Source organism: Mercurialis annua, linkage group LG2 (assembly GCF_937616625.2).
Source record: "Mercurialis annua linkage group LG2, ddMerAnnu1.2, whole genome shotgun sequence".
NCBI lineage: Eukaryota > Viridiplantae > Streptophyta > Magnoliopsida > Malpighiales > Euphorbiaceae > Mercurialis > Mercurialis annua.
Window position 1 is genome coordinate 8,560,057 of NC_065571.1, and position 27,735 is coordinate 8,587,791.

The 27,735-nt window shown below is 30.9% G+C and overlaps 3 protein-coding genes across 6 annotated transcripts; 2 read left to right on the plus strand and 1 right to left on the minus strand.

The window, feature by feature from the left end:
• The first annotated feature begins 530 nt into the window (after positions 1 to 530).
• On the plus strand, positions 531 to 4,241 carry LOC126666796 (uncharacterized). Its single transcript, XM_050359669.2, has 5 exons — positions 531 to 788; positions 2,065 to 2,221; positions 2,662 to 2,712; positions 3,277 to 3,369; positions 3,780 to 4,241. Exons 1-5 carry the CDS (start codon positions 640 to 642, stop codon positions 3,837 to 3,839), a joined length of 510 nt encoding a protein of 169 aa, XP_050215626.1. The 5' UTR covers positions 531 to 639; the 3' UTR covers positions 3,840 to 4,241.
• Positions 4,242 to 4,854: 613 nt separating this feature from the next.
• On the plus strand, positions 4,855 to 9,437 carry LOC126667204 (condensin complex subunit 2-like). 2 transcript variants are annotated; one of them, XM_050360164.2, is made up of 13 exons: positions 4,856 to 5,189; positions 5,675 to 5,779; positions 5,959 to 6,076; positions 6,425 to 6,498; positions 6,577 to 6,637; positions 6,721 to 6,921; positions 7,005 to 7,267; positions 7,377 to 7,494; positions 7,568 to 7,824; positions 7,976 to 8,006; positions 8,204 to 8,346; positions 8,689 to 8,799; positions 9,042 to 9,437. In XM_050360164.2, exons 1-13 carry the CDS (start codon positions 4,953 to 4,955, stop codon positions 9,255 to 9,257), a joined length of 1,935 nt encoding a protein of 644 aa, XP_050216121.1. In that variant the 5' UTR covers positions 4,856 to 4,952; the 3' UTR covers positions 9,258 to 9,437. The 2 variants fall into 2 exon arrangements, 1 of the variants encoding a protein (XP_050216121.1); XR_007638116.2 differs by lacking the exon at positions 7,976 to 8,006 and having other exon boundaries at positions 4,855 to 5,189; positions 9,042 to 9,134.
• A 14,025-nt stretch (positions 9,438 to 23,462) lies between these two features.
• LOC126666723 (ribonuclease 3-like protein 2) lies at positions 23,463 to 27,533 on the minus strand. 3 transcript variants are annotated; one of them, XM_050359580.2, is made up of 5 exons: positions 26,905 to 27,533; positions 26,619 to 26,771; positions 25,948 to 26,327; positions 24,964 to 25,160; positions 23,463 to 23,789 (listed from the first exon to the last, which is right to left on the minus strand). In XM_050359580.2, the coding sequence occupies exons 1-4, from the start codon at positions 27,319 to 27,321 to the stop codon at positions 24,986 to 24,988; spliced, it is 1,125 nt and encodes a 374-aa protein (XP_050215537.1). In that variant the 5' UTR covers positions 27,322 to 27,533; the 3' UTR covers positions 23,463 to 23,789; positions 24,964 to 24,985. The 3 variants fall into 3 exon arrangements, with proteins under 3 accessions (XP_050215537.1, XP_050215536.1, XP_050215535.1); XM_050359579.2 differs by lacking the exon at positions 23,463 to 23,789 and adding an exon at positions 23,891 to 24,195; XM_050359578.1 differs by lacking the exon at positions 23,463 to 23,789 and having other exon boundaries at positions 24,624 to 25,160.
• Positions 27,534 to 27,735: the final 202 nt, after the last annotated feature.

The window sequence follows — 27,735 nt, forward strand, 5'->3', positions numbered from 1 at the left end:
GGGAGGAGGGCTTGCTGCGCCTCCATCGAATCGACTTTATCCTCCTCAAACTCGCAAGCTGCGACGATGATGATAGGAATTGAAATGCTACTAATACTAAAGCTATTGAAAATTAGAGCACTATTTCTGCAAGTGTCTCTTTGCTCCTATTCCTCTTATTCCTACTCCCGGACCTATCTCTATTCGCCATAGGTCAGTTTATTTTTTTCTTTCAACTTGTTTAATTTTAAATATTATTTAGTTATTGGTTAAAAGAAAAAAGAGGTGAAAAAATATTAAAATAATAATAAATATTTTATACATTAAATTTAATTTGAACCTTTTCATATAATGTTATGAGAGACACATTAACAATTAACGGTTGTTTTTAACGGTGTTGGACGAAAGAGTTTAATAATTAAGTTTTAAAATTAAAGAGGGTTTAATTGTTCCAAAAATTAGTTTAAGGGTTTATCTTCTTTTGTATAAATTATGAGGTTTGTTTTGTACCTTTTGCCATTAAAAAAAGAGGAAAAGATCTAAACTCGAGTCTTCGAAGTTGGAGCTACGGAAGATAAACCTTAAACGAAACTAAACTCTTTATTACTTGCTTTCACTTCTCTTTGCAAACGAAGTAAAAAGCTCAATTATTTTCTTTCAATGGACGAAGTAATGACAACCGTTGATGCATCCTCCAGCTTTCAATTCTCATCATCATCTCAACCGTCCATTGTTCCCTCCAATACCCCTCTGCTCTCTGCTTTCCTTGCCTTTGCCCTCGCCCAGTTTCTTAAGCTCTTCACCACCTGGTAATGCTCTCTAATTTTTAAATTTCTGTTAGTAAAATTTACTGGGTTTTGATTGGTTACTTGATTACTGTAACAAACACTAGAATTTTGCTCTTGGGTAGTTGAATTTTAATAGTTGTAATGCTTATTTATGTATGCAATGCTAGAATAACAAACAAAACTCATTCTAGAGCTGTTTTTGAATGGCATTAATGTGTTTTAAGTTTGGAATATTAAGAGCCTGTTTGGTTCAGCTGTTTCTTATAGCTGGTGGCTGTTAGCTGATAGCTGTTAGCTGTTGGCTGGTAGCTGATAGCTGATAGACCATTAGTGTTTGGTGAGATTTAATTAGCTGTAGCTGTTTATCTATAAAATGACCGTAAAGGGCATAATTTTTGTTTTTATATATTAAATTATGAATATATTATATCATATATTATTTAATAAAAGTATTAATAATTATTTTTTTTATAAGAAGCAATATTTAGTTTAAACTTATTTAGATATTTTTTTTTATAAATCTGTAATAAATTTTTCAAAAAGTTATTAAATTATATTTATTTTAATATAAATAAAATAATTTTATGTACTTTATAAATGATTAGAGTATTTAAAAATAATTTAAATAATTTTATATATAAAAAAAAAGGATATATTCTAGTAAGGGTAGTTTTGTCTAAATAATGAAACAGCTATCAGCTGTTGGCAAAAAACTCCAAAATGGAGCTTTTCAAACAGCAACTGTTGGAGGTTCAAAAAGCTCCAAAAAGCTCTGAAACATTTCTCACCAAACACTTTGATGGAGCTTTTTGAAAAGCAAAATCAAAAAGCTCCACCAAAAAGCTGAACCAAACACCCCCTAAATGTTTAGTTTTATTTTTAGGTTTAAGTTTGTTCATGTTAAAAGATGGTACCACTGAAAGAATGTTTGCATTCAATTGAAGGGGGAAAAAACTAATCTTTTAGAGTGGAAACCTAGTGAAATACCAATAGTAAATGATCAAGACGGGTACTTGATGCTCAATCGAAGGGCGATTGGTGTTGAAAAATCAGTTTATCATCTATTTTATAAATTAAAATCTCATGTTCTTTGTAGAATGTAGATAATAATTTGGATACTTTACGATTTTAAGGTTTGTAGTTTTATGATATTATTAGCTAATGTTGTGGACAAAAAGTAAATGGTTTAAGTAATGTCATTGTCGACTTTACAAAAGAAAACGAGAATCATGTTTGTTAACTGTTTCATCTTTGTGCATCTGTGCTTTTCCGGGTAATGATCCTTGATAATGTGTAGGTTTAAGGAGAAAAGATGGGATTCTAGAAGGATGCTGAGATCAGGTGGAATGCCGTCATCACATGCAGCAACTGTGACTGCTCTTGCTTTAGCTATTGGTCTACAAGAAGGAACTGGAACAACGAGTTTTGCTATTGCGCTGGTTTTGGCATGTGTTGTAAGTATTTGTTAACCAGGTCTATTTCAGTCATATTTGTCGGCAACTTGGCATGCTTAATTATGCTGAAGTTCATGGTCTTCTTCCGGTGTTTTTCGTCTTTATCTCTATCTACTACGCTCTACATAATGTAGCTTATTCAACTAGAATTTCATTGATGGCGTGGTATTTGGTAACAAAGACATACATCAATACTATTTCAAAGTTATCTGTATCTCCTGGAATTGTAAAAGCATAATGGTTCTTTCTCTGCTTCAACATTCATGTACTTAACAACGCTCAAACAAGTTATTCTTACTACACGAATTGCTATTCTTCCATAAGTGGGATGCTATGTAGTAGTCTTAATTAGTTATTGTCTGTTACATCTGCTGACTGCCTCAGTGTCGTCTATAATTTATCTGCACTCAATTTTACTGGGTAACATGTGCTCTTTGCAGGTTATGTATGATGCCACTGGTGTTAGACTTCATGCTGGTCGCCAAGCTGAAGTAAGACTATTTACTGTTAATTTAATTCGTTGAATACTTAAAATTTTCATGAATTAATCGAAATCGTTGCCAAATCTAGTGAACTTTTATAATGAAATAGAGAATAATGTGAAGAATTTTCTATTCCCATCCGACGACAATTACGACAAAATAATAAACAAACGGCTTATGGTGTTCATGTTTTTGTTAACGGGAACATATACTTTATATCCTGACTTTTCTGTGATATCCCGACAAGTGAAAAAGACAGTGTATAACATACTATCCTGAATTGCTCTGCATCCAATGCTGCACACTTGGGGACTGCTTATGAGTGCATAACATTTTATGGTTCATCCTACCTATAATTACTTACAAGTTCACTCTACTTTTTGCTTGAACATGATACTTTTGTCTCAATTTTGTTTTCATGCCGTGAAGTGGAGCATTTAGTCAGTGCTAAATTGTACATTTGCTATGGTTACTATTTTCATAGCTATATGTGTGATTGTGATGAAGACTGTTACATGCTCAGTCGTCAGTAGTATATTTCCTTAACTAACTTTTATGCATTGGTTATTGCAGCTTTTAAATCAAATTGTATGTGAGTTACCTCCCGAGCATCCTGTCTCCAGTGTCAGACCTCTTCGAGATTCACTAGGTCACACTCCACTTCAGGTCTGTACAATTCCGCTTACCTTAATCCCTGGTCTTAAATCATCGCTTTTCCTTCTAGTAACTGGCTTAGAGACATATTCTGCTGTGGGCTGATGTCTTACTTTAACGGGGCAGACTGATTAATTTTAGCGATAAGTTCCAACTTTCAAGCTTGTTCATAGGAATCAGATGACGCTTACACTGTTGTCATTTTGCATTACCCTTTGTTTGGTTCAATTTTACTCTAAAATTCATTTTATTTGCTTAGCAATTCATTTAATAAATCATTTATTATAGACATGCCTAATTCTACAAGAGCTAAAAAATAGAGTTACTAAATGAATTTTTAAGCAAACCGAACGCAACTATATTCATTTATAAACATAAAATTTTATTCAATTCATTAGAACTATGTTACTGGTGCTGTTTAGGTTGCTGCTGGTGCTGTGCTGGGGTTCGCTATAGCAGTTCTTATGAGAAGTTCCACGTAGGGGGATTATAAGCTAACAATGCCTCTCTGGTCTGGCTAGTCAACACTTAACAGACCCCTTCTCCTCCGGCAAAGCATATCGACTCCATAGAAACAGCAAATTATCTGCTTCTACACTGCGGGGGGCTACTAATTGTAATTATTTTCCCGGGTCTTAACTGGTACGCAGGATAAACCAGCTACCTTCTGTGAATAGATTTAGCCTTGCTTAGTTATCAGATTTCTAATTATTTTTCAGTATGAGCCGTTGTAGTACAATGAGCTTGTTAGTGGTTAATTCTTGCTTGAGAATTTGTAAGTTAACAATGTTTCATTGGCACATATGAGTTCTTTTAATCTTGTATGTTTTAGCTTTATGTGGATTTTAACAGATTGCTGAAATTGTTATGTTTTACAATGTAAATAGTTCCAAGATATTGTCACGTTCTTGACTAAATTGTTCAGGCGGTGTACTATTTATTCTTAATTTTACAATTTTTTTTAAAAATTTAATTTTTTATCAATTACAATAAATCTTTTTAATTTTTATAATTACGTCCAATTTAAAAAGTTTTTTTACAATTGTATCTAATTTCTTTTTAATTCAAATCTTTGTATCTTATATCAATTACGATCAAATTTTAAAAATATTAAATCTATAAAGAGTAACCATGAAAGTTTGGTTGCAATTGATAAAAAAACACAAAGATCTGAATTTAAAAAATTAAATTTAAAATTTTGAATATAATTACAAAAAATTCTTTTAAATTAAATATGATTATAGCAATTAAAAATTTATTGTAATTGATAAAAAATACAAAAATTTAAATTTAAAAAATAGTTTTGCCATGAATAATTGTTTTCTTTTGAAACTGGCTAAAATTAATTCTCTCCATTCAAAATAATAATAATAATAAAAAAAAATTCTCTCCAAAAAAATTCAAACATTTCCACTTAGCTCATTTGCAGTTTGCCTCATGGCACTCGACGACATCAAGCTTGATGTCGTTTTACAAATTTTGAGTTAGCTTGCAGAATAAGCTTCCACTGCCACAAATAGTTAAGCATCATAACATAACCTTCAAAGAGACAAAATCCGTTCCCTCTCAAAATTCAAAATCATCAAACACTTCTTATGAGAGCAACACCACCACCACCGGTGGCAATGGCATCGACGGCGGCTAGTCATTTCCTTTTAGGCTCAAACAATGACCAACTTGAACACGCTCAAGAACCTGCTGCTGCACGCGCCGCTGCTCTCCGCCATGACGCCGCCACATTTGCCTCTCCTCCTCCTCGTGATCCTACCTGTCTTAGCCAAGATCAAATAATGGAGCTGTTTCAAAAATGCATCAAACTTGCCAGTGAAAATGTAATTTTTTTTATATTTTTTTAAAGTTAATTAATTTGTTGTTGTTCTTATATTATATGTACAAAAAAAACTTGGACTATTACCATCCTTAAAATGCATGCCTTTTTCTAAATTTTTTTACATAAAAGTGCAAAACTTTTGAACTACATGACCTAAAAAATGCAGCCTTTTTTGAGTTACATTACCCTAAAAAAGTGTAAGCTTTTTGAGCTGTATTGCTTAAAATAGGAATGCAAACTGTTAATTAAGTATTTAGTATTCCACTAACGAGCATTAGCTCAAATGATATAAGCGCTGAGTAGCAAATTCCTAAAGAAAAAGTATTTAGTATTTTATAGTAATACAAAAAAATGCAATTATTTTGAGTTACATTTATGCCCTTAAAATTTTAAACCTTTTGAGTAACATAACATTGCGTAAAAATGCAAATGTTTTTGGAGTTTGATTGTGTTGCTTTGCTTCAATATGTTTAAATGTGAATGTAGAAAATAAATGAGAAGAATACGTGGGAACTGAAGCTAATAGATCATCTTGGTGAGATTAGTAAAGTTGAAAGAGGAGGAGTTGATGCTGAGCCTAATTTCCAAAAGGTTAGTTTTTTTTTTTTTTTTTTTGAAAATTCAATTAATTGACATTGGAAAGATTTTCATATGTATAGTTATTCTGTTGTTTCTTTGTTAAAACTTTTTAGCATGTTTTGTTTTTGAAGAGTTAGCATGATTTTGATGATTAATAATCTCTTATACAATGAGTGAGGCATGTATTGCAGGCAAGCTGTATACTGGAAGCAGGTGTTAGAATATACTCTGTGAGAGTGGATTCAGTGCATTCACATGCTTATAAGCTTCTTGCCAGGATCAATCGAGCTGGTCTACAAGATTCTGAAAGTAACAATTCTATGTTTTTTTGGTTCTATTCTATATGCTAAAAAATATGCTGTTCGCTTGTGATTTAACGTTCCTTTCAACTTGAGAATATATACCAGAATGTTAATGGAACAGAATACTGGCCAAACTAACAGTCTATGCTGAAGTATGATTGGAAAAGGGTAGTACTGACTTTAAGAAAATGTCTGCTTCCTCTCTGTTATTACAGAACTTGCATTTTGATTCTATTTATGTTTTGAATTAGCCTGTTGATAAATAGTCTGCTATATCGGAATTTTATATACTTGGCATGTTTTATATTGTTGGAATTGTATCCCTTCACTGTTCCAACTTGGTGCATTGGTGTAGAACCTAATATAGAGAGTGAGATTGTCAACAGTCAGCAAGATGAAAGTCAATCTAAAGAAGAATCTGAAAAGAATGTAAATATCATAATATTAGTTTTTCTTCTTGGAGAATTATGCATACATATATAAATATCATACAATTTGTTTATGCAGATTTCGCCATTATCAACATTGGAATACTCACTTGAAGCTCTAAATATGAAGAAGTTTGATTGTAAGTGCATCTCTTCCGCCGTCCTTTGTACATTTCATTTGCTATTCCTTGTCTTTCTTGTAATATATCTCTTGGTTTTCCAGTTGCATTTGCAGCGGATCCTCTGTATCATTGGACACATGCACAATATGACGAAAGTGGAGCCAAGGGCCTTCTTTTGAATAACCTTGGAGTATATGGTGGATGCCAGGTGCTTTTTGATTCTTTTGAAGTGCCAGGGAAGTGCCATTCATGTTCCCACCAAAATGATATCTCAGATGAGATTGATATCTCATTTGCCAAAGGTGTTTGACATTTCGAATAAGGCATTCTTTTTTGATTTATTTATTATGAAGAAAAGTTATAATTGTATGCTGGTACTTTGCAGATTCAATTGAGCACATGATGATGAACATGATGAAAGAAAATGAAATTTCTCCAACTCTTAAGGACATTCTTTGTTATCTTGATGGGGATAATCAAAGATCCTCCGAGATTCTTAATGCATATGAGAAGTCTGATGCTACAACTGATGGGATTGATACTAGTAAAGTTGAAATGGATAATTTTTCATGGACATCCAATCTTGTTGACGAGATGAACATTTTTGAAGAGACATTATGTTGCGATTCTTCTTCAAGTCATTCTGAGGTGCCTCTTTGCTTTGACTTGTAGAATACATGCTTTATGTTGTACTTAACTGAAGGAGGAACTAAGAATTAACAAATGCCACTTATTCAGTTTTGGTGTGATTTTTTAGTTTATTGTAGATCAAGGTCTTGAAAATGTTTCCATGTTTCTGCTTCGAGAATTCGGTATCAATTCAAAGAAAAACATATGGGCAGGTCCTGATCACTGGAAAATTCGGAAGTGCAAGAGTAAGTCTTAGCAAAGACAACAGCAAAGCTATTTTGGTTTGCACTTCTACTTAGTGTGGCATCCTGTCTGTAGGTAGAGAAGATGTTCCTGTTGCAGAAAGTGGATCAACATTCAAAACTAAGAGACAGAAGAACCAAAATCAAGCAGAGGTGGATGTTGTTTTCAGGATATCATCAGAGGAGGAACCAGTTGATATATTTGCTCCACCAAAAAGTCTAAAGAATTTACTTCTACCGGAAAACCGAGCCCCACTTAGCACCACTCTTCCAGAGGATTGCCATTATGAACCTCTGAATCTTTTGAAGCTGTTTCTCCTTCCTAATGTCCTGGTAACATGAGAATCTTATTATTACTCTTAAAGAGTGTTTTTCCTCATTGCGCTTTTTTTAACAACTTATAATATTGTCTCTATATTCAACTTGTAAGATCTGTTGATGTTCTTGAAAATTTTCAATAACTAATAACTTTTTCCCCTTCTAGTGTCTAGGAAAGAAAAGAAGGGAACTACAAGGTATGAATGGGGACTTATGTTCTGATTTCTGTTCTAGGATTTATTTTGGTATATCTACGAGCTTAGTTTAATTCTTAATAGGATAATATTGACACTTCAAAAATGTAATGGATTTTGTAGCCAAATTAACTAACTCCAATTCTAATTTCAGTTTTCTAACTTTTATTGGCTGATTATCTTCATTTTGTGTTTGTTAGGCAGTATCTGTCAGCGACAAAGCAATGACTTTGATGCAGCATTCTCATCATGGGACAATGAGAGTGTCCTTAGCAGTCAACAAAATGATAGATACTTTCAAGTTGTGGAAGAAACCGATGAAGCTGTTTCTAAACCTAGCCAGGTTGGTTTTGTTTCAAGTTTATTTTTCTTGTTGCTGTAAAATTATGGTTCAAATCAAATTAAAATACCGTTTTCAGAAACATCAATACGTTCGGATGAGTATGCTCAATTTGTCTGTGTAGCATTGCACGTGAAATTTACTTTTTGATGCTTTTATGAAAGAAGAACAGTGGCAGGTGGTTATGCAATAGAAATAGCAGGTGGCTTATTCTCTTGACGAGATCTTTTTAGTTACTTGCGGAAGATATTCTTCATATGATTTGTTGGATCAAAGATTTAGAGTTAAGCTGAAATTTAAATGTTATACAAAGTCAATGACTAAATGTTTGTTCTTAACTTTCAGGTGGGTAAAATTGAAGTTCAGTATGAAAATACTATTAAACAAGTTGATGTACATGCATTGAAACAAACACTTTGGGATCGCATACAAGAATCTAGTGAAGCACCTGAAACAGTGAGCATACTGTCATATTTCGGAACTTTTTGTCTAATACTTATATATTTTTGTTTTGCCATTGAGTTAAGAGCATTTTGTACAAACCCAGGTTCTTGACTTCGTAGGATTAAAATTTAAGAGGCTCAGTACCTTCATTACAATTGGCTACTTATAACTTCTTAATATGCTCTAAAAGCTGATAATAAAAAGTTATTTTGTCAAGTTTGGCTTCATGAATGCAATTTTTTTATTTGCTGAAGGGTCGTCCAGACATTGTATCGTTCAAACATGTCCTGGCAGCTTTTCCTGATGAATGTCGATCTACAACAACAGCGGATGTTTCACTACACTTGTGGTTCTTTTGCCTTTTGCATTTAGCCAATGAGCATGGATTAACCATCCAGGATTGTCCCAGTTTGGATGATCTCACAATACATCTTCCTTCTGTGTGGCAGAATGCGGAAGGAATGGCATAGTTTTTGTCGTAAACGAAGATCCTTGGTAAGTTATCAAAAGTAAGCTCTTTCTGCGGATATTTTTGACATTTTGAGCCACTCAATACTGATTAATTTAACACCTATTTTGTATGTTGTACCCACACACAACCTTGTTCCACAGTTTTGTGTATATATTTAATATATCAGGATACAAATGTTTTGTTTCAATGCGAAAAAGTAGAGTTCGACAACTTTCCATGCGGCATAGTATTGCTAGGTTCCATTTTAACAATTTAATGTTGACCGGAAGCAGGGATGTATATAAACCGAATAACTGAACCAAACCAAACCAATTCTTTATGACATCTACTGGTGTAATGTGTAAATAGAGCTCATGACATCATGTGATGCATTCAGGTTGTAGAGTTTGGTTAGAATATTAATAGCGTGTGGAATAGTAGCAATATTAGAGCAGTACATTATTGATTCTTCATCTACTGGAAAATGACCACCAACTGAAAAGATTAGCAATTTGTAAGAAGCGTGATGCTGTAATGCCAAGTTGTAGAAAAACTCTACCAAGGGTTCTCAATTCTTCACCAACCCATTTACTTTTACGTCACCTGTTCAAAACATTATAGTTAGCTACTTGTGCCTTAATGAAAAAGAGAAAAAGGTCATTTTAGTCTATGAATTTATATATTGCAATCAATTAGGTCTAATTTTATCCATTAAGATAAAATAGATCCATTAATTTATAATTTTTTTAGGTTAAAGGAATTCAAATTTTCCTATTATTGTACTTCGATTTAGATCTATTTGCCAACATTTTATAAAATTTTGGGGTATTTACTTTTTATTGATTATTAGATCGATTTAATTTCGCTATATAAATTTATGGATTGAAATGATTGTTCTCTCTTATTGAAAATGGTATGAGTAGGTAGAAGTGTCTAATAACCGAACTAAATCAAAAATCTAAACCAAACTAAAAAAGTAAATTTGGTTCGATTAAAGCTATAGATTTATTTTTTTTGATTGAAATTTCAGTTAAGTTTTAGTACAATCTAAATAAAAAAAAAATTCAAACCGGACGAATGGGTTCAATTCGATTCGGTTTGAAATTTTTTCTATCTCTACAATGCTGATTCGATTCAGTTTAAACTGTACGCGCACCATTATGAGTAGGTAGTCAGCTGCATCATCTGATAAGCAAGGTTAAATGTATTTCACTACTAGTTTGTATACATGTATAGAAACAAAAATATGGAACGTACATTACATGAAAATGGTTGATTTTTAATTTAAAGTGAGGTAACCTTTGGAGGATAAAATATTTGTTTTAAAGGATAAAAGCGAATATTGGACTACAAAGAAGGAAAGTTGCATACGTGGGTTGCTTGGTGAATATTTTATTAGGCAAATAAAAGAGATTTTAGGAATCTATAGCTCTTTTTTTTTAAATAATGGCTTAAGTCATATGCTTGATCTTGCCTCCATTATAGATCATTTATCCAATTATGTGACCCCTCTGATTTGTGGGTCATTGTGTTTTGTGACTGAAGATTATTAATTTAATTTCTTATAAAGGGTGTGAAAAAAAAGAAAAAGAAAAAAGGGTGGCAACAAAATGGATAGACTTGAAATTTGCCCCAAAGAGTTGTCAAATCTTATACTTGGCCTTAGAGTGACTACAAAAAAGTGAAAAGGGAACTTGTGCTTACCATTTTCTTTTTATTGACCCACTTTTCTTTTGGTCATAAATCAAAACAAAAACAAATTAAAATGGAGAAGTTTAATCTCCAAAATTAATAGATAAAGCATTATGAAATTGAAGAACTCATAGAGGCACGAAGAGAGAAAGAGGGCTATGTTGACGGGTCATTATGAAAAGAGCCCATACGGTTTCTTTTGGTCAAAAATTAAATTTCATTGATCGAAAAATAATATGTATAAATATAAAATGACTCCTTAACACTGACTCCTCAGCACTAATAAATAAATTATTTTATAATTAAATGATAAAAACTACAAAACAGTCATCTATAAAAATATTTTTAACAACAGAATCGGCCATCCAATTAAATTCTAATTTTTAAAAATTAAAAAAATAGATCAAGAATGCATGTGTAAATACCGATCGAAATTGAAAAATCAAACTGAATTGAAAAATTTAATTTGATTTTTACTTAAATATTATTATAGAATAATTTTGATGTTTGAATCTGTTTGATTTTAGACATAAAGAATCGGGCTTCTCATAAAACTACCTTAAAAACATTAAAGTTTATAAAAATACCAATAATTAGTTCTATTCATATCATTCGTATCTGAAAAAATAAAAACGTATAAAAAATATAAAGTCACCCTAAACCGACCCATATCAACCCAAAATGATTACCGATCACTTTTGTCCACCGTTACTGCCTTCGACCAGACGCCGCCTCCGGTCGACTTCCCTCCGACCACCACGACTCCCCACCTACGGTCTTCGAGGTTTCTGCCAACCCCAATCAACCGGCACTGTCCGAACACGGCCAACCGCCCTTCGCCCACCACGATTCCCCACCTACGATTGCTGGTGGTTTCTGCCGGTCCTCATCAACCGACGCTCCCCCACCACCAACCACCGACCACCATCTCCATTGACGATCCCCGGCGGAAATCGCCAGGGACCTTCGGCTACCATCAAATATCGCTTCTCCATTGTTCTGTAAATTTTTTTATATGAATCTAGTTCATCATGTACGATTATAAATTAGCCATTACACATTTGACCGTAACATAATTAATAAAAGTTCTAAAAAATTCATGTGATTGTATATATATCTGGCTTGTCTATTTTTTAGACGCGATTTAGGTTATATGGTTGGTAATTTTAGGCCAATTGTAAGGAAAATAATGAAACAAATGTGGAGAAGAACGAAAGCCCCTGGAGATGAAAGGCCAAATATACATTGATTAGGACCACTTAAGCATTACTTAGAGCAAGTATGTCATTTTAGAGGTTTGGCAGGAAATATTGTTCAGGTTGATTTAGGACCCACATCAGATGTGTTTTGAAAGAGTTAAGTGTAATTAAGCATTAAGTGAGAAATAGACCAGAGTTAGTTGTTCAAAGATTAGCCAAAAATGGTGAAAGTTAAAAAAGAAATAATATGCTTTCACCGACCTTATCGACCACTGTCCAATTATGTATTAGTGGTCGCATGTTCTCTTGTCTCCAACCACTGTCTTCTTCTGAGCTTATGTCATCAAATTTGACACTATTTATATTATATACTTTGGTGATACTCAAATAGAATTTGATTATTGTTGCATGCTCGGGCTAGTTGCCCGAGACAGTAACGATAGGAGATTATTCTATTGGATTAAATCGAAATATATTATATATGGGGAGGTAAATGTTGAAGATTGAAGAGTCAAAACAATATATGCAGAAAATGTAAATATTAATATAGATAATTTTAAAAGTTGAGGGGCCAAAGCCCCCAACCCGCCTCCCTCTAACTCTGTCATTGGTTGCAGAACAAGAATTTTATACCACCTCGAATTTTAATCGCTTGATAGTTCAAATTTATTTTTTTTACCCTAAATTGACTATGAATTTTATTTTATTTTTGAAAATTTTCAACGGCAGTCTGTAATTAGCTAGAACTTATCCCGATCTTTTAATAAACACGTCGCTGACCGGAGCGGAACTAAAGAACAGAATAAATGGTCAATTTTACCGTCAGTCACCAATTATTATAACTAGTGCCAAATCAAGTTTATATCTATTGTAATCGCTTGCTGTTATTTTTCAATTTTTTTTCTCTTTTTATTCTATCGCCTTCTATGTACTTCTACTTTCTGGTTTTGTGACTAGTTAGATTTTTTGATTATTTTTTAATTATAGAGACAAATTAATTTTATTTATTTATAATTATGACAAACCAATAGAAATGTCCATGAAAATAATTTGAAAGTCTTGTTCGTCAATTCTTTACGAGTCAGATAATTATATCGAGCAATAAATGAAAAATAGCCATCTAATTTATGAAATTATTCAAGTCTTTAATTAATTAATATGATAAACTAGTCCATAATTAAAAAAAATATAAAAAATATAAAATTTTAAAATTATCTATTTAATTTTGTAATAATACATATGTTATTATAATAATACTTTTAACTTATTATAATCTTGAATATAATTATTTGGACTCTTAAAAATTGATGGATCATAATGTTTAAAATTATTTAAAAAAATATTTATGCAATTTTGGTAAGATAAAATTGTTTTGTCAATTTTAAATATAAGTAAATTACTAAATATTTTGATCTTAATTTTTATTATTAATTAGCTTCAATCACTTTAGATTGGATAACTTTTTTGGATTAAGTGACTCATAATCGATAAGAATTTTTTAAATGGGTTACAGCTAAAAAATTCTTTATGTGATATGTGCTATGATTGTGACTAATGTGCTATATTCACAATTTTGTTTTTCATAAAGATAATGGTTAATCAAATTTTGCTTAGATACAAACCGGATAATTTAAACCGCTTCAAAAAGCATTTGTAAAAAGGTATGCATTCACTTGGAATCGGTCCTTATATTTTAACTTATATCATGGCTACTTTTGCATGCAATAGACACAAGAATATGCTCATTATTTAGAATAGGCTTAATAGCTTAAAACATCATAAATTTTAGCATGTTTTGTAAATTTGATACAAATTTTCAATTTTGATAAATTAATACACGAATTTGCATGAAATAGGACTGTTCCGGTGTTCACTTTAGCATTTTTCTGACAGAAAATTACTTGATATCTAAAATTATAAAAAATTAAAAGTTGGTCTCCAAATTTTTCGAAATTAAATATTCATGTTAAATTTACAAAATACGTTAAAATTTGTGATTTTTTTTAAAGCTATTAAGCCTTTAGAATATATATGTATAAATATATAATCTAATAATCAATCGTAATAAAATATTTTAGATCAATCAGCAATTTTTAATTTGAAGTATTAGATATACATGTAACTGCATTAAAATTTAATAGAAATAATTTGTCATAATTTATAAATTCAGATTAACTGAGACTCTATATAATATCTGAATATGATAGTTCTACCAAAAAAAGAAAACCTAGCCATATATTTGGAGTAGGCTGGCCTAATTAAGGATTTGATAATTCAATGACGAATGAAAATGAAATTTACTGTTCGAATGTCACAATTAAAAACATACATAGACAGCACATAAGATTGATCAAAAAGCTTCATTAACGAAGCTTTTGAAGAGAAAGATTTTTAACCTTTGTAAGAAGAATTAATTTCACGATTTTACACTACAAGAAATTCAGTATTTGGTAGTAAATACTTCTGCAGCTAATTTTTTTATTGTTAAAAAATATTTTGTAGCAATAATTTTGAAGTTGCTGCTGTCATTGGTTAAATTATAGCAGTATTTTATAGCAAATTTTATTACCAATTACATGATGCAATTTTTTTTATTGTTATATGTTAATAGTAACAATTTTAATACTATCAGCAGCAAAAATATTTGTTGCTAATTTTAATATTTTTTGTAGTGTTAGTAAAATTTCATCCAACACTTGTAGAAAAAAATTGATCGCTACGAAGTTTGTCACGCTGGAAAGTTAAAACCAGCACCCTTTCCGATTGCAATAATCTAGTCTAAAGTGCAGTATTTATATTTTTCATTTCTTTAATAATTGGTTTTAATTTGTGGTGGAACTAAAAGGACAAGTTGGACGATCTTTCAAACTAGCAGTTACTAATTATTTTTAGTTGTTATTTTATCCCTTTTAATATTTTTTTAATCATTTTATCTCGTTTTTACTTTTCATGTCAATAACTGTTTTTTTTTCTTGTCCTCTCGATATTTTTTGATTCCATCTCCATATAAAATAAAAAAAAAATCTAGTTTTGCTTTTTGTTAATAGGATATTCACTTTTCTTTCAATTATTTTATGAATAAAATTACATTAAAATGCCACAAGAAGTGGGAAAAGCGCAACTCCATTATTCAAGAGTTTACGCGCACAATAAGAGCGACAAATACTTTTTTAATTTTACAAATTTAATTAGATGTACTCCCTCCGTCCCATTTTAGAAGTCCCATTTGACTTTACACACAGATTAAGAAAACATTAATTATTCTTGTCTTTTCATGTTTTTTCATGTTTTGCCCCTATTAATGATAGTGGAATTTTCCATAAAACTCTTTTAAGATAAATAAAATAAGGGTAAAATGGGGTATTTAATGGAAAACTATTCTAAAAATAGTAATGAGACTTTTTAAATGGGACATCTCAAAATAGAATATGGGACTTCTTAAACGAGACGGAGCGAGTACTTTTTTTGACAGATAAAGATCAAATACATCCATCCATCCATCAATTTTGGCACATTACAGTTTGCATCCATTATCTCAACTCTACACACTCTATAAATATCTGTCCTTAGTACCTCAACTCTTAACTACTACAAACTCTCTCCAACTCTTCAATCTCAAAAAAACCAAGCAACAAATTTCTCTTCAAAATCAAGAAAACAAAGAAGCTGCAATGAACAAATTCAAGAAATCTCAAATTCTAATGCTAACTCTTTTAGCAGCACTTCTCTTCGTAACTCCACTTTTATCTTCTACCTTGAGACCCAAGTATCTCTATTTCATCATTAATCTTCTAATTATAGCTCTCGGTGCTGAAGCCGGCCTTCTTTCCGCAGCTTTTTCGCAGCCCTTAGACTATTATGATCACAAAAAACATCAAGATCATTATCAATCATCGCCTTCTGATCATCATCAGCCGCCGTTGAAAGTCGGAAAAACTAGGGTTGTTGAAAAATCTGCATCTGAAAAGATTGTTGTAAGCCCTAAAGAAGTGGAGAAGGTTAAGAAATGCCCTTCAATGCCTAGCCTTTTCTTTATAGGAAACGGCGACGTAGAAGTAGCCGATCATCATCAGGATTTAGTTCAAGAACATGAACAACTTAAAGAACAAGAAGAAGAAATAATTGGTGAAATTAGTGGGCAAGAATTGTACACTAAAGCTGAGACATTTATAGGTAATTTCTACAAGCAGTTGAAGATGCAAAGAGAAGATTCTTGGAAGAAAATTCATGGGTTTTATCAGAAAGCATTTTAATAAGCACATGCATGCATTAAATGATTAATTAATTACTATATTATATAATTATATATGTATATAATTAAGATCATGTGATTTGATCAACATAGAATAATTTCATTGGTTTAGGTGGTTTTAAGTGACGGGTAGTTCACATAGAGCTAGAGAATGAAAGGGAACAACCATAGCATATTTGATTCATGGGTTTCTTACTTTATGTTATATTATTTATCAGATGTTTTTGTACATTTAATGTGATGATCATTAATTAGTCTTTGGCAATTCAACAAATTTTCATGTGTTGGATGTCAAGGAAATTAGATCTTCATATATGTAAATATTATTTGGATCATTACATAATAATTAATTATAAGTGATTAGAATATTCATGTGTTGTTTTTGTTCTTTATTTTATAACTTGCTATGAGGAACAAAAGTTTATTATTGATGAATTTATGTTCATTTCACACATACAAATTTACGATGATAAATGTCTTGAATTACAATTTCAATAAATTTTAACGGATATAAATATAATTTCTTAGCGATAACTTCAAATAAATGAGGTTATGCTTTTGAAAGTCTAATCAAAACCTAATTAATAAGAAAAATATATAAAAAATGTATTTATGTTTGAATTTTATGTAGTTTTATCAGAAGCAGACTAAATTGAGGCAAAATAGAGAAAGTGATAACAATAAGTGATAATTACTAGCTAGTATAACTCATAATTTTAGGTCATATTTACTAGTTCATATAGAAATAAAAAATGAATTAATTATATTATGATTTTTATATATTTAATTGTAATTTTAACTTTGTTAGTGTCATCAAAGAATTTATTTGATACAAATAAAGTTCAATTTAGCATCTCAAATTATTTACTATAACTAAGTCTAAAATTTAATACATTTATACTATTTAATGACTACAATTTTTAATAATTTAACAATTTAAAAGTTAACTAAAATAATATTATATTGGTGCAATATCTGTAGAAATAATTATTTTAATCGGTAACTAACCATAAACAAATAAATAATGATTAACAAAATCAATTACAAAATTATTACACATGATAATGAAACTAAATCCTATAATTAATTTAGTACTTTGTTGAAATATATTACAACTATATGTTTATACATAAACTTGTATTTAATAACTAAAAATAAAATAATTAATTTAAAAATATTATATTTGAATTCAGTATAAGATGTGATTTTTTTGTTTATTGGATTAATATTGCATATTTGTTTCAATTTTGGAATAATTGATATTATAATGAAATTTAGAGACTAAATTAAACTTTATTTTGATCAATACAATGTTTTGATGACATCATTTAACATAAAGGGAAAACAATTACATAATTTTAAAATTAGGTGGAAGATAATTCATTTTTAAAAATATTTTATGAAATAGTAATCATCTCTAATTTCAGGATGTTATAATACATATACATAACAATATTAAAGCAAAATGATTTTTCTGTCAAATATAATTTTAAAAAATTGGATAATCTAATCCATTAACTTTTTAAATTAGAACAAATATATTTTGAACGTGTTTAGTTCAACGTAAATTACTTACGTGAATTTACTTAATCGGTCCAGTTAGAAAATAAAACTCCACAAATTTAATTAAATTGAAATTTAAATATGATTGTTCTAATTTATAAAATTGAAAAATCAGACTGTCTAACTTTTAAAAGATATATTTAATAAAATGACTAAAATTATGAACATCTTTTCCTAATAATAGGAATAAGGTAAAACCTATATTAAGGTCTTTATACTTTTTATTTTTTAATTTCGTGTCTCAGAATCCTTTTTTTTGTTTGGTCTTTATACTTTTGAAAACAATTTTACGAAGTCTTTATTAATAAAGTGGTGAAATGTGGTGAACTCGCAGGGACCAAGTTTTTTGAAAATAGAAAGATTAAGTAAAAAATTTTAAAGAATTCATAAAACTGTTTTCGAAGGTATAAGGACTATATATAAAAATAAAAACATTTTAAAAAAATACAGACCTTAAAATAGGTTAAGCTTAATAGAAATAATAATTAAGAAGTTAGCTTTAACTTTCAAATGAAAGAAATATATAGCCTTAATTCGTATCATATAATGCAACATCTAAGTGTAGTAAATAATGGATACGTCTCGTAGCCAAATAAGGTAGCTACCTCATATCACTAGCTATTCAATAATGTAAGATCGTAAGAAGCTTGTTTCCTTGTCGTCGGTCCTGCCTAGCTACTAGTTTATACGTAAGAACTTGCTAAGCACATTTCAATAGAATTTATTTTCATGGCAATTAATCTATTATTATCTGAGGTATAATTAGCTATAGGATATATGATTGGAAACGGAAGTGATACGAGTGTGTATGCGGAATTGGAGATTTTGAAAAAATTAGATCGAAAAGTTGGATATATAGTGAAAGTTTTGTATTTCTGTCTAGGTGTCCGTTTTAGACGATTTTTACATCTAGTTTTATTGGAAACGGACCAACGATCGATCTACATTTCGTTCACGATGTCTGTCAGTTTTGGACCAAACTCAATTTCAAAATTGTAATTTATTTTTATACTAATTTCAATGATTTTTGCCTATAAGTTTTTTAATCCAGATTACAGTTTTATTATTTTTGGTATTTCACTGTAATTCTAAGATTTTTAGACACTTTTTGAATATTAAAGAATTGTATATTACTTTTAATTCAATTTTAGTATCCAACTGAATTTATAATTATTTGAATATATGTAATTTTTAAAATTCATTTGAGTCAATAAATTTTAAAAGTTATAAATTGGGCATTTAATAATAAATTTATATATTTATCATTACTTTCACTGCATCAAAGAATAGATTGCGTAATTAGACAATATAATAAAAAAAACAAAGTGGAAAAAATGAAAGAGTACTAGTACTAAGTAGAAGGACAGGAGGCGGCCACCCCGGCTGCTCCGCCCATGGCCCCATTTTATGGATCGCTCCACCCTTATGTTATGTGCAATTATCAGAATTTTATTAATTTTTCTTTGCTAATTAACAAGAGTTATTTAACCCAATAGATTTTTTTTTATTAAAGATGAAAATTTTCATTTTATTAATAATAATAAAAATTACAGAAACAGTTTCTCAAGTTGATGCATAATACATGATGTTCTCATATAAAGGTTGTGTTATCTTAGTAGCCAGTTGAGTGGGGTGAATTTCTAGGAATGTTCTTTGGACCGTTTGTTTTAAACTTTTTCTATGTTTCCCTTCTTTTGTTATAAAAGTTGAATCCCTTTATGTCTCATCACTCTTTTTGGTGGCTATAGATTATCAATAATAAAAGCAACAGTCACATTAAGAAAAAGAAAAATAAAAGAAAAGAGTAGAAATATTTTCCCTTTTCTTTTTTCCATTATTAAATAATAAAATTCCAGTTGTGTGAGGGTCCATTTTGGTGAGGCTGCTTGCAATTTGATATCCATATCTTATTTAAAAATATTTTATGCTTCACTTTGAGATATATAATATATTCCTCTCTCTTTTTTTTCTCATGCCATGTCACATTTCATAGTCACAAATCAAAGACAAATTCATGTTTTTTTTTTGGGAAAGTTCACTTGGAGATAGATGTTTATCAATTTGTATCACTATGATGCATGCAATGATCTTTTTGTTTAATTTCCCAATTTGCCTCTTTTGCTTGGTATATAATACATCATACCATGTGATTCAAAATGGACCTACATTTACCTCAAATTATTGTAACTTGATGAGAAATTATTTAGATTTTTGCATATGGTTAAATCTTTATGAACCCTTGTTATAAGAAGACCAAATTACCTTGAAATCTCTAAGTTATATTATAATTAACAGTTTGGTATCTATTGTTTTAAAAGTCTATTTAATGGTCTCTCAGTTTTAATTACATTAACTAAGAGAGCCTTCCGTTAATTTGAGGGACTAAATCGTTTAACGTAACTAAACTTAGAGACCAAATCGTTTAAAATTGAGGTACCAAATCGTTTAATAAAATTAAAAGTGAAGGACCAAACCGTTCACGAAATTAAAAATGGGGTATCAAATTGTTTGAAAGTAAATGTCAAAATTAACGTAGGAGCCTAATAGTTAACGGAATTAAATCTGAGGAACTATTAAGTAGATTTTTAAAATAAAAAAATATCAAGCTACTAATTATGATATATCTCCAAATAATATGCTCTTATAATAAATACTATATCTCAATGTGTGATAAGACCCTTGCTAATTATATAAGCTCAGAGCTCTTCAACTGTATTATTTTTGTTGAAAATTTTCACAAATTACAAACAATGACTAAAGCTATATTTGCTTAAACTACATAGTTGTTTTTTTTATAGCTATAAACATAAAATGCTAATAATATTTTATTATTATAAATATTAAATCAATTTTTTTAATTTAATTTAATTTAATTTTCACTCAGATGGATTTATTCAAAATAAAATAAAAATATTGAAAAAATTAATTTAAATAATTTTATGTTACCATTGACATTGGTGCATGACTTCACGCACTACCACATTAACAGTTATGTCGATGGGGCAGCACAATAACACTTACAAGTCAATATTCATGTGGCAATCATGCACCATTGATATCACCATTACCGGCGTATGTCTAACACGCACCACCACAATAACAGTTACGTCGGTGTGTATGATAATACTTGCAACATTGTCAGCATGTGGCAGTCACGCTCCACTGATATCACTATCGGCGGCATATGTCTACCACACATTGGTAGTAGTAGATATAATATATAGCTTATAGAATTATTTCTACCCTTAAAATCTCTATATTTAAATTTTAAAATATTTTTCTTATAAAATAATAAAATAATTATATTTTTTTTAAATAGTTTATATTTAGTTAACAAACAATGACAAATTTATAGCTATTTATATAATTCTTTTAAAATATACTTTATTTTTTTTTAAATTCAACTCGATTTCTAAAAAAAGTTAACTAGATATAGTATATTGTAGTTTAGTTCTATTTAAAAATTCTACAATTCCATATTTTTCTCATATTACTTGATTTTGAATCAGACAAAATTATTTTGAACTAAATAATAATATATTTAATTTAAATTATTTGTTGAATTGAAGCATAAAAACATTTAACTAATTTGTTAATATTTTTAAAAATACTTATTTTAAAACTTATTTAAGAAAATGAAATTGGTTATAAAAATATTATGATTTAATAAGCAATTAACAATGATTTTGAGAATCTATTTAATTTTTTAATAATTAACAAATTTATTTTGAAAGAAAAATAAATTTATGGGTCAAATTAAATTTTATTTTTAACAATCAAACTCTTTAATTAAGTCAAATAATTGAGTTAACTAACTAATATAATGAAATAGTAATGAATTTTATCAAACTATAAAGAGAAAATAATTGACTTTTTAGAAAGGGTTATTGTCATAATATATCTCCACCTTTAGCATTTTTTTTTTCGATTTAAGCACTATCTATAAAACGTCTCACCTTGCATCCTAACCTTTTCAAACTTTTCGTCCTATAGGGTGTAAATGAACCGAGTCAAGCTGAATTTTGAAGTATTCATGTTTGACTCGTTTAGCGAATAAGGTGTTCATGTTCAGTTTATGTCAGTCGAGCTTTGAACAAAGTGTTCATGTTCGATTCTTTACATTTTATAGTGTTCATGTTTAGTTCGTGTTCAACTCGTGTTCGTTTGTTTAACCGCTAAACGAACGAGCTCACGAACAAGCTAACTTGATAAGCTCGTGAACAAGCTCGTTCACAAACAAGCTCGCGAACGAGCTCGATAAGTATCAAACGAGCTCATTCACGAGCCCGTTCGTTTAGCGGCTAAACGAACACGAGCTCAACTTGTGTAACCATTAAACGAACGAACACGAATATAAGTTGAATAAATTAAAAACAATACCTAAAAATGAAGAAAAGAGTGAGAGTTTGAGTGAGAGGCGGCACATTAGATTTAGGGTTACTAGTTTTAATTTTAGACTTTTAAATTTTAGTATATCAATTTTACTTTTAGGGTTACGAGTTTTTAACTTTTCTTATATCAAAACTACATAGTTTTGATAGAATATACCAAAACTACGTAGTTTTCTTTACTCTATGTAATTTTGAAGATTATTTAAGATAATTATGTAAATTAATTTAACTATGATTTAGCTCGCGAACACCTAATCGAGTATAAAAATGAGCTTGTTCGCGAACTATATACAAGCTCGTTCACGAACTTGTTCACGAACTCTTATTCGAGCTTTTTCACGAACTACTAATCGAGCTGTTCGTGAACGTAAACGAGCCGAACACCATTATGTTCATGTTCGGCTCGTTTTATTACTGAACATAAAATCAAGCTCAAACTCGATTCGTTTAGAATACGAACGAACACGAACCGAGCTCTTATCGAGCTGCTCGGTTCGTTTTACCGCCCTAAACCCAATGATCGTTTATTCGTGACTTTTCCGCAAAAATGATGTCTTTTTGACCATTTGAATGTCCAAAACGATATCATATAAGGCACTTAAACTATATGTGCCACAGAATAAAAGATTTGGATATACGGTGCTACGTTTTTTTAATTGCGCTTAAATCCAGAAAATGCAAAAACGACAAAAGGTGAAGATATATTATTGACAACGACCCCTTTAAAAATGGTATCAGATTTAATAATTAGATACTCATAGGGGTGAGCATCGGTCGGTTCGGTTCGGTTCGGTTGGAAATTTTTCGGTTTTTTCGGTTTTCGGTTTGGAAAATTCTCAAACCGAACCGAACCGAACTTTTAGTTTGGAGGTGAAAAAACCGAACCGAACCAAACCGAAAATTTCGGTTCGGTACGGTTCGGTTCGGTTAAAACCGAATTTCACCACTTTTTATTTTTTAAAATTTTTTTATATTAAAATTAATTGAAATATTAAATAATTAGAGTATAATAAACTTCCATATATGTTTAAATAACAATTATTAACTTATATATCAACAATAATTAAGATATAAATACAAAAAACATATAAATATAAGTATATATGTATATTATTTTTAAAAAATATATATATTTTATATTAAAGTTCGGTTAATTCGGTTTTTCGGTCGGTTCGGTTTTCAAAACACCCAAACCAAACCGAACACCGAACACCAAACTTTACCTAGAGTAGAAACCGAACCAAACCGTTTTCACCGAAAAACCGAACCAAACATCAAAATTCGGTTCGGTTCGGTTCGGTTTTTCGGTTTGGTTCGGTTCTTGCTCACCCCTAGATACTCATGTCAAAGGTGAAATAATGTTGCAAATATGACAAACTTTGACCTTCATGTCCCAAACTTTATGTTAGAGGAGTTCTGTGCTGAAAAGAAATTTCCACCAGTTGCTCTAAAACCTTCAATTTAAAAGCTGTTTCAGTCGGACAATTATTTTAGGCTACTCTATTGAACTGTAAAATACTTAAGATTGATTTTCTAAACTACTATAGGCAAATGATTTAATTAATCACATCCCTCTCTTAGGAATTTTATTTTTTTGGTGCAGGGTTCATGAAGTTTCTTAAACGGATTTCAATTATAATACAACAACTTTAAACCTTTCACGCTCAGACTAGTTCTAGTTCTTGATGAACCAATCTTATATCTAGCTCTGCAGATTATCAAACTCTCCATACATACAATCAGAAGAACAGAGTTCTAAATCAATTTCCTCTGGTTTATCATATTTAGAAGCTGGTAGCTCATATGACATTCCAGTACGAAAAACATGGCGTAGATCGCCCTAGTGAAAACAAATTCCACCTGAAAATATTACAGATCAATATGCTTCCAGGGATGTAATAAGAAGATTAATGTGACAAGGTTCAGGGACATTCTTGTTGACTATGTTGCAAAAAAAACTTATTTGAGTTCTACATTTCAATATTTTATATCAGTTTCCGACGACATTTCTGACACTCCAAAAAGTAAAAAAATGTTGTTTAGCCATTTTATATTTCAGCATTTCCCGTATCGATATTTCTATTTCCATATATAGTACTCAGAAACTAATTTAATGATAAAGCGAATACATAGATCAAAAACGGCATAAGAACTCATTTTGTAGTTTCTTAATTATATTGTTTGTAAAAATTATATTCTTCCATTCTTAAACTCAAAAAATTTGAATACCAGTGGCCTTTACTTACCAAAATTCAAAAACTGTGCCACATAGTTATTGGATAATGTAATGCAGAATAACTAACTCTTTATAATTAGTGCTTTGTTTTTACAACTTCAAACCTTAATTGCAGGAAGAGAACATATAGATATAATTAGTACATGAAGTTGGCTTCTAGTACAAACACATATCAATTCTCATGCCAAACAGGTCTCGACTAACCGACAAATTCAAGAACTATGCTCTCTAAAATCACTGGCCAATGTGACCATAAAAAAGGAAATGCAACCTGCGGAATCTAAGGACTAAGCATGCGTTGCAGCTCAATATGAAAATGAAACAGCCTAGGGAAAAAAGAAATCAATCCAAAAAAAAAGCAGAGCCTAAAATAAATAGGTACAGAAGCCTACCGGGTTATTGCGGATAACTGAATCATAGATAATTTGATTCTTGCAAAGCTCGTATCATTAGTGAAGCTGCAGAGTTTTCTGCGTCTTTTATTCTCATTTTTTCATCACCCATCATGTAAAGCACGCCATCTCCCGTTGCAATTTGAACCGAGCATTCAAATTTCTTCTCATGCGGAAGACCTTTGTCTTTCTCAATGCTGCATGTTAAAGAAAAGGTGACCGATGTTGAATTTTGATATTTAAAAGACGTATAGAAAGAGCTTGCTGTTTGTACATAGCACAAGTGACTAGCATATAAAACAAGATTATGACGAAGAAAATAATGAGTCAACTTAGCAATAGCATATCTTCACAAATTTTTCTTATCTAACCAGACTACCAGAGTAGCAACATCCCTTCAACATTAATATTGCTATAAACTCGGAAAAATAAGGCGTAATTCATGTTACCAGTCCTTCATCCATCCTTAACTATGTTGCATGGAAACTTGTCGAGTCCTACGTTTTTGTGTTTCGTTTCCATTTTCAGAAACACGTCTAAAATTCCAAGACTTCATATTGATAACATATTCTTCTAAAAAATGTTATTCCGTTTCGTGTTTTACGTTTTTCAGCCTTCTACAATCCCTGAACTCTCTTAGTTTCTATAGTCTCTGCCCGCTTGAGTCTGTTCCAGCAGCAGGCCTCCTCCCGTACAAAAAAGAAAGGTTGAGAATCTCAAGGCCTCACTTATTTACCAAATTACTCTTGCCTAAATTTCACGACTCATTGAACCTAGTAAAGCATATCGTAAGGTCATTAATAGGTCACGGAGAATTGTTTATTGTGGAAAAAAGACACTTAAGGTTGATATCAAAACAGACTGAATTGTGTCTTTTCTTTTTCTGGGCCTTGTGGAAGGCAGAGAACTCAAATAGGTGACTTAAAACATAGTGCATCAAACTTGCAAGAAAATTGAAGCCGGTCGACGAATAGAAATACATACCAGTAGGTCGGTTTGGACCATTTATTCTTGCCACAGAGTTCATGTAACTTACGCTTAGCTTCTTCAATCTCAAATGGTCCCCCGATGCTTTTCAAGGCATCATCAAAATGACCAACATTAGAAGCCAACAAATGAGATAGCTTGTGCAAAGCTCCCTTGGCAGCATTTATCTTCGCATTATCTTTTTGCTCCGAAGAACCAGAGGCTATAAAACGACCATCAACATAAACACTAGCAATACTTTTCACTCCTTTTTTCCAGTGTATGATGTCAACTTCCTTCCCTTGTTTATGACAAACCTCAAATAGCATAGTCACTGGTTGCGGCTGTTGCCGCAAGTCTTCTGGCGTAACAATCGGCTCAAAAAGACTCCTAATTATCTAAAATACGCACAAAGATAACAACAATTACAATCCCTTAATCTAATCACCATATAGCTTAAAAGGTAACAATCTAAGATTGAAAAAAGAAATTAACCACAATCTATGTTGCACGAAAACGAAAAAAACACTGAAACGAAAAATGCGCGAAACAATATTTTTATAAAAATAGGTTACAAATATAAATTTTCCGAGTTTCAAAAAACGAATTGCCGAAAACGTATAACTCGATTCTTGCACATAATACACAGCTCAATTTAGACAAATATACATCTATATAATTATACGCACCACCCATAGTCTTTGAAGATCAAAACCAACATCAACATAAACAGCAGCAGCCACAGACTCCACAATATCAGCAAGAACCTTCGGAGCTTTCACCGCACCGCCATGAGCAACTGCATCATCTTCTTGACTAACAGCATCACTAAACTCTCTAATCTACATTTCAAAGCAAAATTAATCAACTTCATAAACTAATAACATGTAAAATTATCAAAAAGAACACCCCATTTGTTGCATGATCTTAATTATTTCCTTCAAGAATCGAACAAAATCATTAAAAAAACAGAACCTTGTCATCAAGATTAGTGACAGAATGCTTCAAGAACCCAAAAAGCTGATGTTTTAGAGCGACACGGGCGAGTTTCTCAGTGCTGATATTAGCAGCACGCAACAGAGAGAGCTGACCAGGATCCAGACTAGGGAAAGCAAGAAAAACATAGTTGGTGAATGCATGTCCTAAAGCTGAGTCACCCAGAAACTCAAGCCGCTGGTAATTCAAAACAGAGTCAGTACAAGAGGAGTGCGTTAAAGCTTCTTCTAATAATTTCTTGTTTTTAAAGCTGTAGTTCAAGATTTTTTCTACTGCATGTATAGACGCCTCCATTGCACTGTTCTTGTTTCTTGATGGAGGAGGTGGCTCAGCGGTGGAGATGGCGGTGGAGGTGACGGAGGCGGTGGGGAGGTGGTGGTGGTGGTGGTGGTACATGGGATCATGAAGATTTGGGTTGAAGATATTGATTGGGAGTGTGACTGTTAGTAATTAATAATGGAATTGTTTGCTTAAAGCTGCTAGCTTACCTGACATGCCATGAAGAACAGAGGTGGTATTAAGTAAAGTTTAAAGATGCGGTTTAATTTGAATAAATTTCATTAACTATTTGCGGAACAGAGTTGCGGTTTTTGTGGGCGTTCATATTTTGAGTGTCATCTAAATAAGGAATTTTTTTTATTTCGAAAAACAATTAAGGATGTTTTTTTTAACAAATATGGAAAATTAAAAGGATTATTTTTAAATATCTATTTTTGGAAAAATATTTACAATATTTTGATTTACACGCTATTTATTTTTTTAATTTATTTATAAAAATATCCAATATATGGAAGCGTTGTCTCATTTTAG